Source organism: Dendrobium catenatum, unplaced genomic scaffold (genome assembly GCF_001605985.2).
Source record: "Dendrobium catenatum unplaced genomic scaffold, ASM160598v2 fragScaff_scaffold_1721, whole genome shotgun sequence".
In the NCBI taxonomy this organism is placed as follows: domain Eukaryota; kingdom Viridiplantae; phylum Streptophyta; class Magnoliopsida; order Asparagales; family Orchidaceae; genus Dendrobium; species Dendrobium catenatum.
In genome coordinates this window covers 193,283-210,806 of record NW_021320183.1, presented here as the reverse complement: position 1 = coordinate 210,806, position 17,524 = coordinate 193,283, and the positions used below count along the sequence as shown (strand labels likewise).

Below are 17,524 nucleotides of genomic sequence, written 5' to 3'. Positions count from 1 at the left end.
GCACGAGGTAATGTTAGAACACACAAAAACGCCGAATAACCAGCAAAAAACACAAAAAAAATAGAGCAGTAGGACACTAGAGAATTAAAAAGAGTTGATTCTGCTACTTATTCAGGCACCAAAGCATGAGAACGAGCCCACACATTGTTCAGCTACTCAGTACAAAGTTGAAGAAACGTAAAACGCATTTACATTATACGATATAGAATTCGAACAATACTTAGTATAATGATGGCCTTTAGCCAATTTGTAATATCACCTTCTTAGCAGTTTGTATCATAGGAGGCAAGCCCCAACAATTCTGGGCCTTCCAAACGGGGGTTGTTCTCAAAGCTGCACGGAGAAATAAATTTTTAAAATGTTGCAGTACAGTAACAAGTTCTAACTAGAACTCAATAAAAAACAATTAAAATTTAGGAGACATAATATGAAATCATTGAAGGATAGAAAATCATTAGAAATAACTCTATACTTAAATCCTTAATTTCTAAGATTATTAATATTTGTGTTAAATAAATTGGCTCATAAGACCAAGTCAAGTTGGTGCTAGTTCAAACTTTGATTCCCTGGCACATAGAGTTAGACTCACAAGTCCACTTCACTCTTATACACTCCTACACAGATGAACATCTTATACTACAACAACAACATCATCATCAAGTCTTTGTCCCACTATGTGGGGTCGGCTAGATGAATCCTTTTTCTCCATTGTGTCATGTTAAAAATCAAATTCTCGTTTAAATCTAATAAAGATAGATCATTTCTAATATTTTCTAACCAAGTCTTTTTAGATCTACCTCTACCTTTCTTAACATAAGTCAAATCTAATACCTCTAATTTCCTAACCGGGTCATCGGAAGGCCGCTGTTTTATGCGGCCAAGCCATCTAAGACAACTCTCTGTAATGTTATCTTCTACTGGAGCTACTCCAACCTTTTGATGTATATGCTCATTTCATATCCTATCTCTAAGGGTAAAGCCACTCATCCACCTAAGCATCCTCTTCTCTGCAACACTGAACTTAGTATTATGCTTCTCTTTTAATGGCCAACATTCGGTATCATAAAGCATTGCAGGTCCCACCACCATCTTATAGAATTTTCCCTTAAGTTTGAGGGGTACTTTTCTATCACACAACAAGCATCATGAACATCTTATAAAAGGGGCAAAACAGGGACATACTTGTTCAAGGGGATGCGTTCAAAAGGTCCAATAGTAGGAATGGTGCCACAAAGATCATTGTTTGAGACGTCTCTGGAAGAATCAGCAAATAAATAATTATGATTGTTAGCTCGGAAAAGTAATTAAATCCTAATATAATTTGATGTTCAAAGTGAGTACTCACAAAACTTTGAGGCTGGATATTGCAGTTAGCTCTCTTGGGATTCTACCATTTAGTTTGTTGTCATTAAGCCGCCTAGAAAATAACACACATCAAATATCACTGAAACTTACAAAAAAAAAAAAAGGTCCAAAGCTTACAAATACACTGCATAAAAGTAAAAACATCTAATTTGTCAAGTGAACCCAATAAAATACATAAAAAATTTAATTCTACATTGTATGCATTGAATTAAATGCATTAAGGCTTAAAATGAAATTGTTGCTTGGATGGCTGAATTTTTTACTCACAGGAATACTAGAGATTTTAGTTTCCCCAACTGCGCAGGAATAGTCCCTGAGATGTTGTTGTTGTATAAGTCTAAACTTATAAGGCTCTTTAAGTTGCCAAGCTCTGCAGGGATGGTTCCATGAATGTTATTTTTATACAATTCTCTGGAAAAGAAAATTGTAGAATTAGCTTTAAATAGAAAATCAGTAGTTCATCAATAAACTTGGAAATATAAAGCACTAAGTATGACAAAAAAAATGAAGAAGTTGCATGAAAAGGTCATCATAATTATAATCCAAATGTTACAAGTTTCTGCCAATTGACTGCTAATGATAAATAGTTCCAAAATACTTGTTCAAGGACAAACAGAATGTATTGAGAGTAAAAACTCTATTGAAAAAAAAAAAGGACTACAGAATGTGACCTCTCACCGAGCTTCACCACTTCAATGGGATCAAATCCATCATATCCTATATAATGGGAATTTACAGACCTTTAAACTCGCCAAAACCGTAAGCAGCTAAAGTAAAAGTCTTACAATCTGACACTGTCAAACTTCTAAATTGTAATGTCCCAAAGATTTTACTGAGGTATGTTAATTTCCATTTTAATGTTCACAAAACAACAGTAACTAGACATGAATATGGAACCATACATAAAAAGTATGTAAAATAAGTCGGTGTACTAATTGTTTATTTTTTGTAACATAGCTCAGCTTCTCATATGGCATAATAAATGATACTGTTAAGTTGCATCACTAAGTCTATCTTAGAAAATATATCTCACTAAATTCTATAATCATTTGATAGCTGCTCATATTCTAGTTATGTTCCCATAAAAAGTTTCTTCTAAACAACTCTTAGAAAAATTATTGGCTCTGGAAAGCATTTTTCTTCAATTAACATATTAGAATTATTAGATTAATAAAAGTGAAAGCCTGTAGCAAAGATTGGTAGCCATTATTGTTACTAAAAGGTCATAGATTTGAATCACAAAAATGACATATCTTATTCAAAAGGCACGACGTGTATAAATCCTCCCAAATGTCCTTCTACTGTTGGGAGATTCATGATGCCCTTATGATCTCATTTACAAACTGAAGCCATACTTTTTGAAAATTAACACATGAGGTGGTTAAATCACATAAGAGTGTTGGGTTGGTGTTACATCAGATGGGTAAACAAATATATAAGATCAAGATTGTAGCACCATGGTATTGAATCACTCCTTTATTTATTTAATTTTTTGCCACCAGATCTTAACCGATTTTATTTAAAAAATCCGGGTGTTGTCACAATTTTGTTCTGTTTTAGGAACGATACCATGAAAAGTTTGTGGGTTCCTATTCATGAGGATTTTGATGGATTGGTGGCTGAGCCAGTGGGCCCCATTAGAGTGGGCAGCGGGTAAGAAGAGAGGGGGAATCGTTTAGGAAAGTTTGAATTACAATTGAGAGGAAATTAATTAGGGAAAGAAATCTAATTTGAATTCAAATCTGAGAGGAAATTATATAGGGAAGGACAGAGTGAGTTAATATTCATTATGTGAAGAGGAAAATCAATGGGGAATTGTTCAAGAAAATTTTAATTACAATTGGGAGGGAATTAATTAGGGAAACAGATCTAAATTTGAATTCAAATCTCATAGGAAATTATTTAGGAAAATAGGGCTGATTTGTGAGGGAATTATGGGAGCCTATTTAAGGCTAACTATGGGGTGATTTTAGATTATGCTTGATTTTGCTGGAATTAGTTTGCTTAGGTTGAGCTGACAACTAGGGATTTAGGAGAGCCGAATCTTTCTCTCCAATTGAGGATCCAATGTATCTTGTGTTTTTCTTCTTAGTTCTTTCAAAAAAAAAAAAAAGAGTTTGTTTGTTCTTCCAAACTTTCTTGTGTCATTCTCTGATTTTGCTAAAATTGCATTCACTTCCTATCAGGTTTCGTAAGTTTTGGGCAAGTAAAATGAAAGTATTAGATAGGTGAAAAAATAAAATGTTGGATCGTAAGGGATTGAAGCACTCCTTTTTTATTCCTTTTTTACACTGGATATTGACTAAATTTATGTGAAGTATCAAGGTTTAATATTCCTATCACTATGGTTTTCATGCCTACTACTAGTTTCTATGCCTACCACTAAAACTTGCTCTTGAAGTACTCAGCTAGTATGATTTCTGTCACTACCTACAATTACGGTACAATTGCTGAACAAAGTTTCTAGGTCCATATTCATAAGAATTTCATGAGACTTATTTAATAAAGTGATAGAGACCACTTGAATATTCCAAGTGATTCCTATCGGATCTTCGTCAAAACACAATTATTCTGCTGTTTTCAATAGAAAACAGCCACCAAACAATGGAAAATCTGAGAAACTAGGGAGAAAACGTTGGGAAAACAATAGTAACAATTGTATTCCACTAGTAGACAAACAAAACCAAAGCAAGATACAATGTTCTTCAATTCGAGAGGAAGAACAACTCTCCAACAATCTCCGGCAACGCCAAGAGCCCAAGCAAGAAAACCTAGAAGACAAAACTAGCAAGATACAATTGATCCTCAATTCGAGAGGAGGATCGATCTCTCCCAAATCTCTGGCAACGCCAAGAGCCCAAAGAAAACCTAAATCTAAGAGATCTCAAATTTCCGCCAAATTCAAGATACTCAAACCCTAGCCAAATCAACTATTTAATGCACACAAATCAAAAGGAATTCCCTAAACAATCCCTACGTTCAAATTTCCCTCTCAAAACGCTAATAAAAAACTTCCTAAACGGCTCTACGGGGGTGGACGGCCGCTAGTTCTCCGCCTGTTCGCAATTTTCGCCCGTGAACCGGTCCCGCCTGGACCGGTCTAACAGAATGTTAGATTACGAGTTTGAAGGCTGTCTAGAATCAGATAGAGCTAAATCTTATTCCAAACATATCTGCTAACATAGGAATAAAGAGTTTATAAATAGATGTTCTTAGGCATGTAATTCTTCATTCAATTTGTAATCCTGTGCTTGAAAGGGGGATCTATGATCCCTTTGATTGTGATAAAAATATGGGTACCTAATTTCAAGGAAAATTATCTCCATGTATTGGTGTAAGACCAAAATTTCTTTGATAACTTATTTTCTTGACGTAATGCCATCAACATTTGTTCGAGTTTAACAAAACTAAGAATCTATTTACTCAATTGTTTACTAATTTTATGTGGTTTAAATTTCTTGTTGATTTCCAAAGACATTCCATCATTACTTTATCATTTGGATTTTAATTCTTGTATTTATTGTTTTCACTAAAATAAATAAATAAATCAATCAAGTTGTTGGAGTATTTAGTGATTTTTAACTACAAATCATAATTTCCCTTGCATGATTTACATATAGCACATCATTATAGTTTGCATTAAAATTTATAACCCTAAATCATTCTGCTTCAATATGTGATGTATAAATAGTTGGCATTCACCATAGGGCATAGGCTACACATTTTGGGCTTAAAATGAGTATGACTACTACTTACAAGCCCAACTTTGACCCTCATTTTGTTCACTAATCCCTTAACAAGTGATATCTATGCCGAATCAACTGTTCTTGGACACTTTCTACCGTAGCTAAGCAAAGTTTAAAAGCAGATAAGTCCTATGTCACCACCATGTGATCAGTTGAGTTCTCTTGGTGCAAAATATTTAATGATATTTAAAAAATTTCATTTGAGGGTATATGATGACCAATTTAGCAAGCAATCATGTAAGAGGGAGATTGTTGAGGCATGTGAGAGTATGTAGAAATGTCAGGTAAGTGGCTCTCACTCATAGATTTAGGCTTTGTTTGTGATAGCTTTCTTACTACTTTTATAGAAGTTTTATAGCATAAAAATTTCTAGTTCGAAAACTTTTTGTACTAAAAAATTGCTTTAGAAAGCAGTAAAAAAGCTATCCCAAATGAAGCCTTAAGCTTCTAGTTAAAAATTAATTTGAATGTGGGTGTATCAGACCTAATTTGATCTCCCTAGTTTTGCGCATTCCCTCAAAGTGGTCCATCAAGGATACAAGGATTGCATGTTTTAAAAATGTCCTTATACTTTGGATAACTACAATTGCAATTTTGACATAAAAAGATAGCATTGATCAGCATTTTTTGGAAAATATTCAAGGTAGAAATCAAGAAACTAAATGAAAAAAGATACTTACAGGTATTGCAAATGTTCAAGTTTTGCAATATCAGATACAAGGTGGCCAGATAAGTTTGAATTCCCCAGGTCCCTGCAGCATGATATAATCGATTAGCAGTTCATTCACGACTTCTTAGTCACTGGTAACAATTTCACAAAAATCAGCAAAAAATATATTTAAATTGATGGACAACATAAGTTTATCTTTAATGACTGAAATGCCTAAATATTTAGCTGCCAATGCATCAAATATGTCATTTTTCTCTTAGGTGATCGATTCTTCATGGCAGCAAATATGAATGTTTCTTCAACAACTGAAAAAAGGAGTTAAACAGCCGTTCAGTGAGTTGATAAAATGTAGGGGAATCAGATGACGAGCCTGCAGAAACTAAGGATGTGAAATAAAACAAGACTGGCACATTTATTCTTTGATCGCTTTTTTTTTCCAAAAAATTGATGCAATATAAATTCATGCAACAAATGTTCACCATGGCGACCTAACAAGGCCTGCATTGCAAAGGTAAGCTAAAAAGAACCCTCGTGAAAATGTAGATTTATCAACCACTAGCCTAAATGGAAGAAACATAAGTGAAAATGAGGGGACAACAAAGAAAACAAGATAACATAGGTAACATCAAGTAATTGCTCAAAGGGTTCAGTTTGAATCATCACAAAATACATCTGCTAAAAAATCAGCGGCAAACTATATTTTAAAAACCGACACCCAAAGTTTAGGGTAATGCTGATATGGTTGGTTTTAGAATAACCTTGACCATATTTACAGTCACAACCAAGTAGAAGATCGTGTAAGCAAATAAGAATAGCTCACAATTGACAAAAAAGAGGCATCATCATCGCTATCCTTATCCGACTATTTGGGGTTGGCGTTATAAATCCTCATTTTCCAATCATTCCTGTTGAGTGCTATATGAGCCATTAAACCTACCTTTCACAAAGCATTTTGAAAATATATCAATGTAACCTTAAGTTTACTCATTTTTCTTCATAATCATCTGAGAATAATTCTGTCAACTAGCATAAGGGGGTAATTTTTTACCTTTTATTATAAATGTCCATACCAACTACTTTATGTTCAAAAAATATCACTCTGAGATTTTCTCTAATTTAATCTTAATTTATTCTTCCAAGATTTGAATCACATCACCCTTAACATCCTCATTTTTACCACACTCAATCTAGATATCCTTGACTTTTTCCAACCATAGTATGCTATTATCATACAAAACTCCCAATATAGTTCTCCATTTTTAATCACGTCATGTATAGCTTTCTCATGTAGACTTCGAACCTTCGACCACGATCACTTCACCCGAGTACGATCCCAAACCATCGTCGCCTAACTATGGTCCTCAAATAATCATAGCCCAACTTCGATCTTCCAACCACCATCGCTCAACTTTGGTCCTTCAATCACCATTGCCTAATTATGATGTCGGATGCCCCACCATTGTCATCAAAATAAAGTCCCTCGACCACTATTGCCCAACTAAAGTCCTTAGAACATCTTCATCAAACTAAGGTCCTCTAGCCACCATCACTCAATGACAATCTCCTGATCACACCATCATTTGACTATAATCCTCCAACCACCATCGTCCGATTACAATCTTTTGACCACCACCATCAGCCTACAATCCTCCGACCACTGTCATCTGACTATAATCCCTCAAGCACAATCACCTAACTAAAATCTTCTTAACTGTCATCTTGACTATAATTCTCTAGCCTCCATCATTTGACTATAATCCTCCAACTAGCTTCACTCAATTATAATCACTTGACCTCTATCACCCAATTATGATTCTCCAATCACCATTACCTAATTACAATCCTCCAACCAATGCCTTCTGACTTTGATCCTCCCACAATCACCTGATTACAATCCCTCGAACATTATTTCCTGACTACAGTCATATGATAACCGCTACCCGACGATAGTCTTTCAACCACCATTGCCCAGCGATGGTACTTCGACAACAATTACCCAACGATTGTCCTTCAACAACCATCGTATGGCTACAATCCTTTAATTATCATTGTCCGACTATACCCTCCCGACTACTATCACCCAACTAGACTCCTCAAGCCATCGTTGCTAGCCCTTGGCCTATCGCCCGAAAAAAAAAAAAATCTGTCGACCAACATCGTCCAAATACGATTCTCCAACTATCATTGCCCGACTATCGTCCTTCAACCACCATCGCCTAACTACGTTCTAATGCGGAGCATTTTAGCTTGAAAGGTTTCTTATGACATCATATGTAGTTTGTTACAAATTTGTTTCATGAATTGTAGAATCTTCTAGGTTTATCTAGGTTTCTCTACTTAAGTATTATATATAGTATGACGTAAGGAAGGAGGAGCATTGATGAATATTATATGAATTGAATCTTAGTGCTTGGTTTATTCTCGTATTCTTAGAAATCCTTCAAGCATCCTCTTCTTCCAACGATCCAACAATTATCCCCCACATCACGTTCTTTCAACCACTCTCTTCAAACCACAATCCTCCAATCATTGTTGCCTGACTGCAGCACTCTAGATGCCATCTCCTGTCTATAGCTCTGAACATCGTCATTCAATAACAATCCTCTAACCGCAATTGCACTATTATCCATTGACTTCGAACCCCATTTTTTTCAACAACATTGATGCACACAATCATCCATAAGTTTGATGCATGTCGTCATCACAAAGGCCACCTCCTGCCAACTTTGTCGCCACCAAAATCGACGAATATCATTGTTTATAAGATTGATGAACATTGTATACGCCAACTCTAACTCCTGACACCAATATCATGATTTATACTATACTTATTGGTCTTTGATCTACCCTCTTCGAAGGAGAATGACCGAGCAAACAATAAACAATCTCTTAAAATTAATTCCCATGCCACATGACTCTTTCAACTTCCATCATAAATTCATTTTATGCAATTTATATCTACTATATTGTATGAACATACTGCCCAATCACACAATAACATTATTTGTAACAAATGAAAAAATACTATTACAATTATTTCAACTGAATTAGATCATGTGATTTTTCTCTTTCTTAAATTTTCATGTAAAAATTATCATGTCTCTTGCAACTTCACTTATATATATATATATATATATATATATATATATATATATATATATATGTCATGGATCTCAGAATAAAGTTAAAGACATTATATACTTCCACTCTACCTCCATGAACATTCTAGCATGCAACAAGAATATATTCTTCAACGCCCTCAATCAAATCCCACAAACCAAATATCTATAGAACACAACAGTTCATTCAGAGCAAAGCTCATCTCTCTTTTAAAACAACAATACGAATAGGAGAGATATAAACAAACTCAGACATAGACGAAGAGTAAGAATTTCATTCTTTAGCATCAGCAAGAAACAAATCACCAAAAAAATAAAAATCTATCAAAAAGAAAACAGAACCAACAACTATTTCTAACAAATAATTAAAGGGGACCAAAAGGATGAGCAGGCATACACTCTTGTGACCCGATTGTCCTGATTGCAGGTAATATGAAACCAAGTGCAGGGGTTGACAAGCGTCGGATCCCAGCTCATCAGCACGTTATCCGGATCGTTGAGGCTCTTTCGTAGGGTGTACAGCGCGTCGCCCTCGGAGTTGGACGAAGTCGATGGCGAAAGCAGCGTCAGCATCACCGCAGCCAGCGCCAGGACTCGGGCTACGAAACCGCCAGATAAACCCATCGCCCCTCCGTAGAACAGAAGTAGCTTCTTCCTTCAATTAGGGTTAGGGTTACGAGCAATCGTTTCCTCGACACTGGTCCAGGAGGAAGAAAGTTAGTGGAGGATTGGGGGGAAAAGCGTGACCCTTCTGCGAAAGCGGACTTTGACTCATTTTGTAGAAAGCATGAGATTTCTGGTGTTCCGCGAAGCCGTTTTTGATTAAGCGGTGTCCGAAAACGAGTAGTTGAATGGAATAATTGACTAACGGGCTTGACTAAAATCGTATGTAAAGTCGACACGTGGATAAGTCCAAGTCGTCTAATGTGCAGCACTGCAGCAGTGGAAGTTTATGCTTAGGCCGATGAGGACCGGGTCCGGTTGAAATAAATTAAAGATTATCTTTTGGGAGATTTACATAAATACCACTTTATTTTATGATATTTATCTATCTAATATCTAAAATTTTATATGCACCTCTAAAAAATAGACACTCATATCAAATAAACCTCATTTGAGTTGATATATCAAATAGGAGAAAGTTATCATTATCTATCTCTTTTAACATTGTTTACATAGTATTTATAGACCTAAGCTATACAACATTGAATGCACATAATATTTCATTTGAGAATTTGAACACGCCTTCTGTCCACTTGTATGAGTGTTGTGGATTCGGTAGCGTATTGTAGCAGCTTTTGAATTGAGTTGTTTACTACTTTATACAGGTAGACTGTCCTGCACTACTTGCATGATTTATACAGGTAGATTGTAGTGCACTAACGAATCTCCTGCTTTTTGGATATAGGTGAATCATAGCGTTGTCACATGATTGCAATGAGATACCTCATTATTCTGATGTAAAACTCCCTTTTCTCGTTCACCGGGAGATCCTTCTTGACATTCGTGGCCATTGCTTTGAAAAGAACTCCTTTCAGGATCTTTAGCGTAATAGACTCTGCATAGTTGGCCTTCAAAATGGATAGATGTATATAGGTGCATTTGTTATTTCCAGTGTTCATGGATGCCAAAATTGTTTTCTTCCTGAGTATAAGACCAATAAGAAACATCAATAGCTCATATTACAAGATATTCATTTAACGGTGGAGATAACACATGATGGTTAACATAAACCTCCTAGGACATATGTTGATCTTTTGAAAAATGCCAAATTAGTCAAACTTGTAAAGGTGGAGCTCAAAATATAGGGTTTTACATGCCACTATTGGTTCCTAACTCAATTAGCCTAAAATTGAACATGAAGTAGAACCATGGCTCATTTTATTATAGGTTAGAAAATGATGGACATCATTAATACGACTTGTTTTTTTCAAAGATATAGTGTGTTTACATGATCTTTCAAAGAATTTAATCTTGAATTTCAATGCTAAATCCATGATATATTTTTAGAAAGAATTATTAATCCGACTTGATACTAAACTTTGTGTCACATGCCATCCACAAATGGATGGTTAAACTAAGGTGATAAATTGCATATACTTCTATGACCAAATTAGGGGTGCAAACGAGTCGAGTCGAGCTCGAGTTAGTGTGTGTTTGAGCTGAGCTTGACTATCAAATATAGAGCTCGAGCTTGAGCTCGACTCAGCACGGGAAAATGAGCTCATTGAGTCGCACTTCAAGCATGTTAACAGCCCCGCATTAACGCCTGTGTCGTCCGCTTGCATCAGCGCCTGAGTAGTCCGCATTTTCCCGTCGATTATGCATCGTCCGCGAGTTCAACTATTTCAGGAGGGGAGAGAAACGGATGCTCTAAGATATTCAAAGGACAAATATTAGCTCACCTTTGGCGTTTGCGGTGGTGGCTTTGACGTTGGCGCCGGCGATGCGGGTGAACCGAGCGGGATGCTTCGAAGTCGCTCGCAAGGTGAACCGAGCGAGATGCTTCAACGTCGCTCGCGGTGGTGGATTTGACATCTCGGCCTATTAACGTCAGCATCGGCGATCAGGTGAATCGCTTCCCAGGAGTACGTCGCTTGCGAGAGCTTGTGTCAGCGGAGGAGCAAGGAGAGCTATCCAAAATGAAGGCTTAGGAACCGAACCAGAAGCTCTCTAGCAATATCTTCATCTTGGTATGAAGTCTGAACAAGCTGCGACTTTCATTTTCCCGTGGTTTCATTTTTCATGAGTCCGCTGAAATTGCTCTAATACCAATTGAAATTACTAGATGCGCCAAGAGGGGGGTGAATTGGATGATTAAGAACTTCTTTACTGAAAAGAAATATCTTTTTATGACTTTATGCGGAAGCGAATTTCATTCATAATAAAACGATATGTAATCAATTTCATCCACGCAATAACTCACAATAAAAATAAATGCGGAAATAAAGTGCAAAAAAAATAATGGAAAGAACACACCAATTTATAGTGGTTCGGTCAAACCATGACCTACGTCCACTCCCCGGAGGCACCCTCCGAGTATTACACTAAACCTTTAGTGATTCTCCTTTAGCTCCCACAGCTAGACGGAGAAGCCCTTACACAATCACTTACACCTTCCCCGGTGCGGCGGAGGAGCCGGGTCCTTTGACACCAATGAGATCTTCTTCTTCCCAAAACTTCCTTCAAAACGAACCTTGAATCCGATGGTACTGAGGTGCAAGCTTGCCGGAGCAACCGTGTGATCTCCTTCACACTCCCTTGAAACCACCTTCAAGGTTCTTCTCCCTCTCTCAAACTTCACCCTTTCCTCTCCTTATTCAAGTCCTCTCTTCAAGTTCTCCAAAAGAATGAGACACAATGGCTGCAAAGACTCTTACAAAGTCTTATGAGAGTACTTAATAGAGGGATAAAAAAACCATAAAAAAATACTCAATTCAGCCGTTACTATCGTACATAGACGGTTCTACAATCGTACAGTACGATCTTCTAAAATAGACTTCGTCCTGGTACGAAGTGGTTACGAACAGTTCAAAAATGTTCGTACAGTACGATACTAAATCGTTACTGTACGATCCATGACAACACAGTTCGTACAAGACGATAGTCGGGACGATTAAACATCGTCTCTGTTCATCGTATGGTACGATGATAAATTCATACAGTACGATGAGACAAAAAACAACTAATCGTCTGCTCGTGACGATTATATATTCGTCTCTGTTTATCGTATTGTACGAATGGTTCGTACAGTACGAGTTCAAATTATAATTAAGCCCGGATTTCTTCACACTAACTCAATCAAGGTTAAGTTAAGTAAGTGTTTAAAAACGTACATTACGACTCTTGTTCGTATAGTGCGATCGGCGGGGAAAACATCTTACTTAAGTTTATTAAACGGATGTTAGTTTTGGCTTTTTGAACATTTCGTATAGTACGAATATATTCGTACGGTACGATCTATTCACGGAATCGTCGGTACAACCCTCTGATCTGACGGTACGAATTATCATCATACAGTACGATTTACAGAGAAGAAATTCTATTACATTCTCATTTAAAACCTCTCCCCTGTGTGTGTGTCACGACCCGACCCGATCCGGGACAGATCCGCTCGCACCGGTCGCGGAAACGGAAACAAACAAACTGACTGACGGATCTGGCGTTGGAATTGCTTACTGAACTAATCTTCCAAATTATTTCAACTCAAAAAACCAACTCACAGAACAGACCAGAGCTACTATGAATCATCAAATGCAGCGGAACAAATCATCTATATTTTTCTTTCTTTTCCTCAAACATCATCTACAAATATGGTACATGGCTAACAGAAGAAATACAGAGAAAAGTCATGACCGTACAAAAATTAAAAGTACAAAAGTATCATCACAGATCAGACTCTGAACTCTACGTCCTGGACTTCCTTCCCTTTCCCAGAACCTGAAAACCACAGAAAATGAGAGTGAGCTCAACAGCTCAGCAAAGCAACAAACCACCATATCAAAACTTCCAGAATCCAAAACCAAACACATCAGACCCAAATCCAAATCAGAAACCAAAACAGAATCAGACAGATATCGGAATCTTCGTACAGAAATCATAATCGGACAGTTCATAACAAAACAGATCAAATCAAAACAGAACGGACATAGCAAATCAAAATCAGATCGGAACTGAAACAGACATATATCAAATCAGAAACAGGATCAGAACGGAACAGATCAGAACAAACAGATATCAGATATCAGATATATAATTATAGCTAAATTCCCTGACACTGACTGAATCTCATAGGATCCAGACCCCTTATGTCTCCCTTTGTGCTCACGGCCACCAGAAACAGATGTGCTTATCGCACCAGAATACATATATAATATGCGTTATAGCACCTAAACAGATTTCTCGGATCCAGAGCAGAACAGAATTCAGATGAGCTCATTTCAGATTTTCCAGACACTAACTGAATCTCATAGGATCCAGGCCCCTTATAACTCCCTTTGTATAGCATATACAAATAGCATATCAATTCAGAGAAATCCAGACAAAATCAGAAATCAGACAAAAAATCGGGCAGCACCAAAGGCAGATACGGAATTTACATTAATTTTTCCTGAAAATTACAATTTACCCAATTCGTACATAATGTAGATAATAAACATTTCAAGAACATTATTCTACTGCACAGACGATTTTCAATTACACAGAAAAATCCAGTCGACTAAAAACTCTGTTGAATCAAAAAATACCCGACAAAAATCTTCAAAATATAGTCAAAACGTGCACACCCGGCAACCTATAGTAACAAAACAGTGCACCCGCCGCCTACAGTGTACGGGTAAAACTGAACCAATCAACAGATACGGACGGAAAATCGCTAAACGCGGAAACAAAATCCGGACAGAAAATACCGTCAAACACGACGGTTCTGAAAATTGAGAAAGGCGGAATGTGCCTTACCTTGCGTACAGCAATTTCCTGAACAGTCTATTCGGACGAAAACAGCTCCGCGTCGTCCGAAAATCCACTTTTCCAAAAGATTCCTCGACTTTCTCTCTCCTCAAAAGATATTTTCGTTTTTAATAAATTTTCTCTCTCTCTCTTCAAAAAGACTGATTTCAGCTTTATAAAACTCAGATCGGCCCGGCCGATCGCCAGATCGTCCCAGGACGATCAGACCAAATTTGATCATCCTGGACGGTTCCCAGGACTATTCTCCGGCCGATATTTTGAACAGTGCACATCGGCCTGGCCGATGCCTCAATCGGCCTGGACGATGCCTACAGAAAAACACCTGGAGCAAATCTGGGCAAATTCTGGAGCAAATTCTCAACTGATCGTCCCAGGACGATCCTAGATGGTCTTGGACGATCCTGGAGCAGATTTTGATATTACAGTGTGTGCATGATCAACAAGCTAACATACATCATTATAAGACATGACTCAATAAATGAAAATTACAGACTCATTTAATACGACCAATTCTATGCAATCTTGAGCCTTGAATCTTCAAAGAATGGTGCATGATGCACCTAAAAAATTAGTCAACATAGAAAGAAATATGCACTACAAATATTATGAGAAATAAGAGATTAATAAATATTATTTGTTATCATCAAAATCATAAACTTGGAAGCCTGAGTTGTAACATCCGCGTCTTCCAGCATGCATCATTCCAGTTTCTCCATGATGTTACACAAGCTGCTCGACTCGCGAGCTCGTTAATAAAAATAATGGTGAAAGCAGCATCAACATTACCGCAGCCAGCGCCACGACTTGGGCGAAAATTTGGGCCTCAGGTGGTGGTCCGACGGAAGTCCGGGCCTCAGGTAGTGGTCTGGCGAAAGTCCGGGCCTCAGTTGGTAGTTCGATGAAAGTCTCGGCCTCAGGTGGTGGTCCAGGGGAAGTCCGAGCCTCAGGTGGTGGTCCGACGGAAGTCTGAGCCTCAGGTGGTGGTCCGACGGAAGTCTGAGCCTCAGGTGATAGTCCGACGGAGGTGAGGGCCTCAAGTGATGGTCCAGCGAAGATGAGGGCCTCAAGTAGTGGTCCAGTGGAACTCCGGCGGTGGTCGAGCAGGCAAGAGCGATCTCCGATCTCTCTCTTGCTCTCTTGCTTCGAGCATCCTCTTCAAGAGAAAGGATGAGTCTATTTATAGATTTTTGGAGTGGTATGACCCATAAATAGGTGAACCGATTAAACCGCACAGGGTTGACTTGGTTGCCCCCCTAGACCAATCCCACAAGTGTGAATTCATTTAATATAGTGTTCACTAAATCACCTAATCACAAAGCTCTCAATAAGATTGTGTTGGATGTACCTTACACTTCTGATGAAATTCTCTAACAAGTTTAGTTAAGCTAATATAGGAATCAATGGATGATTTAATTAAGCTAATGCAGTTTGTACATTACACCTCTTTTATCTTTGAAAATAGTTCTGCATTATAAAATAAGTTCCAGATTAAAATTTGTATTTGATTATTTATAAAATCTGCATTTATATTTTTCAGGAGTTTCCACGTAAATACTTTGGCGCCTCTTATGAACACTACACCCTCTCTCTTATCTGATTGCGTGCTGGATCTTTGTACAATGCTAAGACATTAAACTTCATATTTCTCTACCACTGCGAATATTCAAGGATGTAACACCACTATTAGTTCCTAACTCAATTAGCCTAAAATTGAACATGTAGTATAACCATGGCTCATTTTATTATAGGTTAGAAAATGATGGACATCGTTAATACTACTTAATTTTTTTCAAAGATATAACGTGTTTACGTGGTCTTTCAAAGAACTTAATTTTGAATTGCAATGTTAAATCCATGATACTAAACTTTGTGTCACATGCCATCCACAAATGGATGGTTAAAGTAAGGTGATAAATCACACTCTCGGTAGCATGATAAGATTAATCAAACAGAATAATGAGAAAAAGTTTTGGGACAATCAAAATTTGCATATACTTCTATGACCAAATTAGGGGTGCAAACAAGTCGAGTTGAGCTCGAGTCAGGGTGTGTTTGAGTCGAGCTCAACTATCAAGTACCGAGCTTGAGCTCGACTCGATAAGGTAAAATGAGCTCGTTGAGCCGCACTTCAAGCCTGTTAATGAGCCCCGCGTCAGCACCTACGTCGTCTGCTTGCATCAGCGCCTAAGTAGTCCGCATCTTCCCGCCGATTATGCATTGTCCGCGAGCTCGACTGTTTCAGGAGGGGAGAGAAACAGATGCTCTAAGATATTCAAAGGAGAAAGATTAGCTCACATGTGATGTTGGTAGTGGTGGCTTTGACGTCGACATCGACAAATGTAGGTGAATCGAGCGGATGCGGGTGAACCGAGCGGGATGTCAATGTTGCTCACAAGGTGAACCAAGAGTGATGCTTCAAAGTCGCTCGTGGTGGTGGCTTTGACGTCTCAGCCTATTAATGTCAGCATCGACGATGTCCGTGAACCGCCTCCAAGGAGTACGTCGCTTGCGAGAGCTTGTGTCAGCAGAGGAGCAAGGAGAGCTATCCAAGATGAAGGCTGAGGAAGCGAACCAGAAGCCCGCTAACAACATCTTCATCTTGGTATGAAGTCTGAACGAGTCGCGGTTTTCATTTTCCTGTGGTTTCATTATTCATGCGTCCGCGTCTTCCCGCATGCATCATTCCAGTTTCTCGACGATGTTATACAAGCTGCTCGACTCGCGAGCCCGTTAATGAAAATAATGGTGAAAGCAACATCAACATTACCGCAGCCAGAGCCACGACTTGGGCGACGAAACCGGGCCTCAGGTGGTGGTCTGGCATAAGTTCGGGCCTCAGGTGGTGGTCCGACGGAAGTCTGGGCCTCAGGTGGTGGTTCGCGAGGAAGTCCGAGCCTCAGGTGGTGGTCCGACGGAAGTCTGAGCCTTAGGTGGTAGTCCGACGGAGATGAGGGCCTCAAGTGATGGTCCAGCGAAGATGAGGGCCTCAAGTAGTGGTCCAGTGGAACTCCGGCGGTGGTCGAGGAGGCAAGATCGATCTCTGATCTCTCTCTTGCTCTCTTGCTTCGAGCATCCTCTTCAAGAGAAAGGATGAGTCTATTTATAGATTTTTGTAGTGATATGACCCATAAATAGGTGAACCGGTTAAACCGCAT

The 17,524-nt window shown here is 38.2% G+C and overlaps 1 protein-coding gene across 1 annotated transcript; it reads right to left on the bottom strand.

The window, feature by feature from the left end:
- Positions 1-81: 81 nt before the first annotated feature.
- On the bottom strand, positions 82-9,662 carry LOC110113527 (leucine-rich repeat protein 1). The gene is made up of 6 exons (XM_020846159.2): positions 9,298-9,662; positions 5,792-5,863; positions 1,633-1,776; positions 1,346-1,417; positions 1,183-1,254; positions 82-333 (listed from the first exon to the last, which is right to left on the bottom strand). The coding sequence occupies exons 1-6, from the start codon at positions 9,522-9,524 to the stop codon at positions 264-266; spliced, it is 657 nt and encodes a 218-aa protein (XP_020701818.1). The 5' UTR covers positions 9,525-9,662; the 3' UTR covers positions 82-263.
- Between the last annotated feature and the right edge of the window lie 7,862 nt (positions 9,663-17,524).

Coding starts and splice junctions, on each gene's coding strand:
- LOC110113527 (XM_020846159.2), bottom strand. CDS start 9,524: ATGGGTTTATCTGGCGGTTTCGTAGCCCGAGTCCTGGCGCTGGCTGCG. Junction 1,777..5,791: donor CTTGAACATTTGCAATACCT/GTAAGTATCTTT, acceptor TTTCTTTTCCAG/AGAATTGTATAAAAATAACA. Junction 334..1,182: donor GAACGCATCCCCTTGAACAA/GTATGTCCCTGT, acceptor TTCTCCGTGCAG/CTTTGAGAACAACCCCCGTT.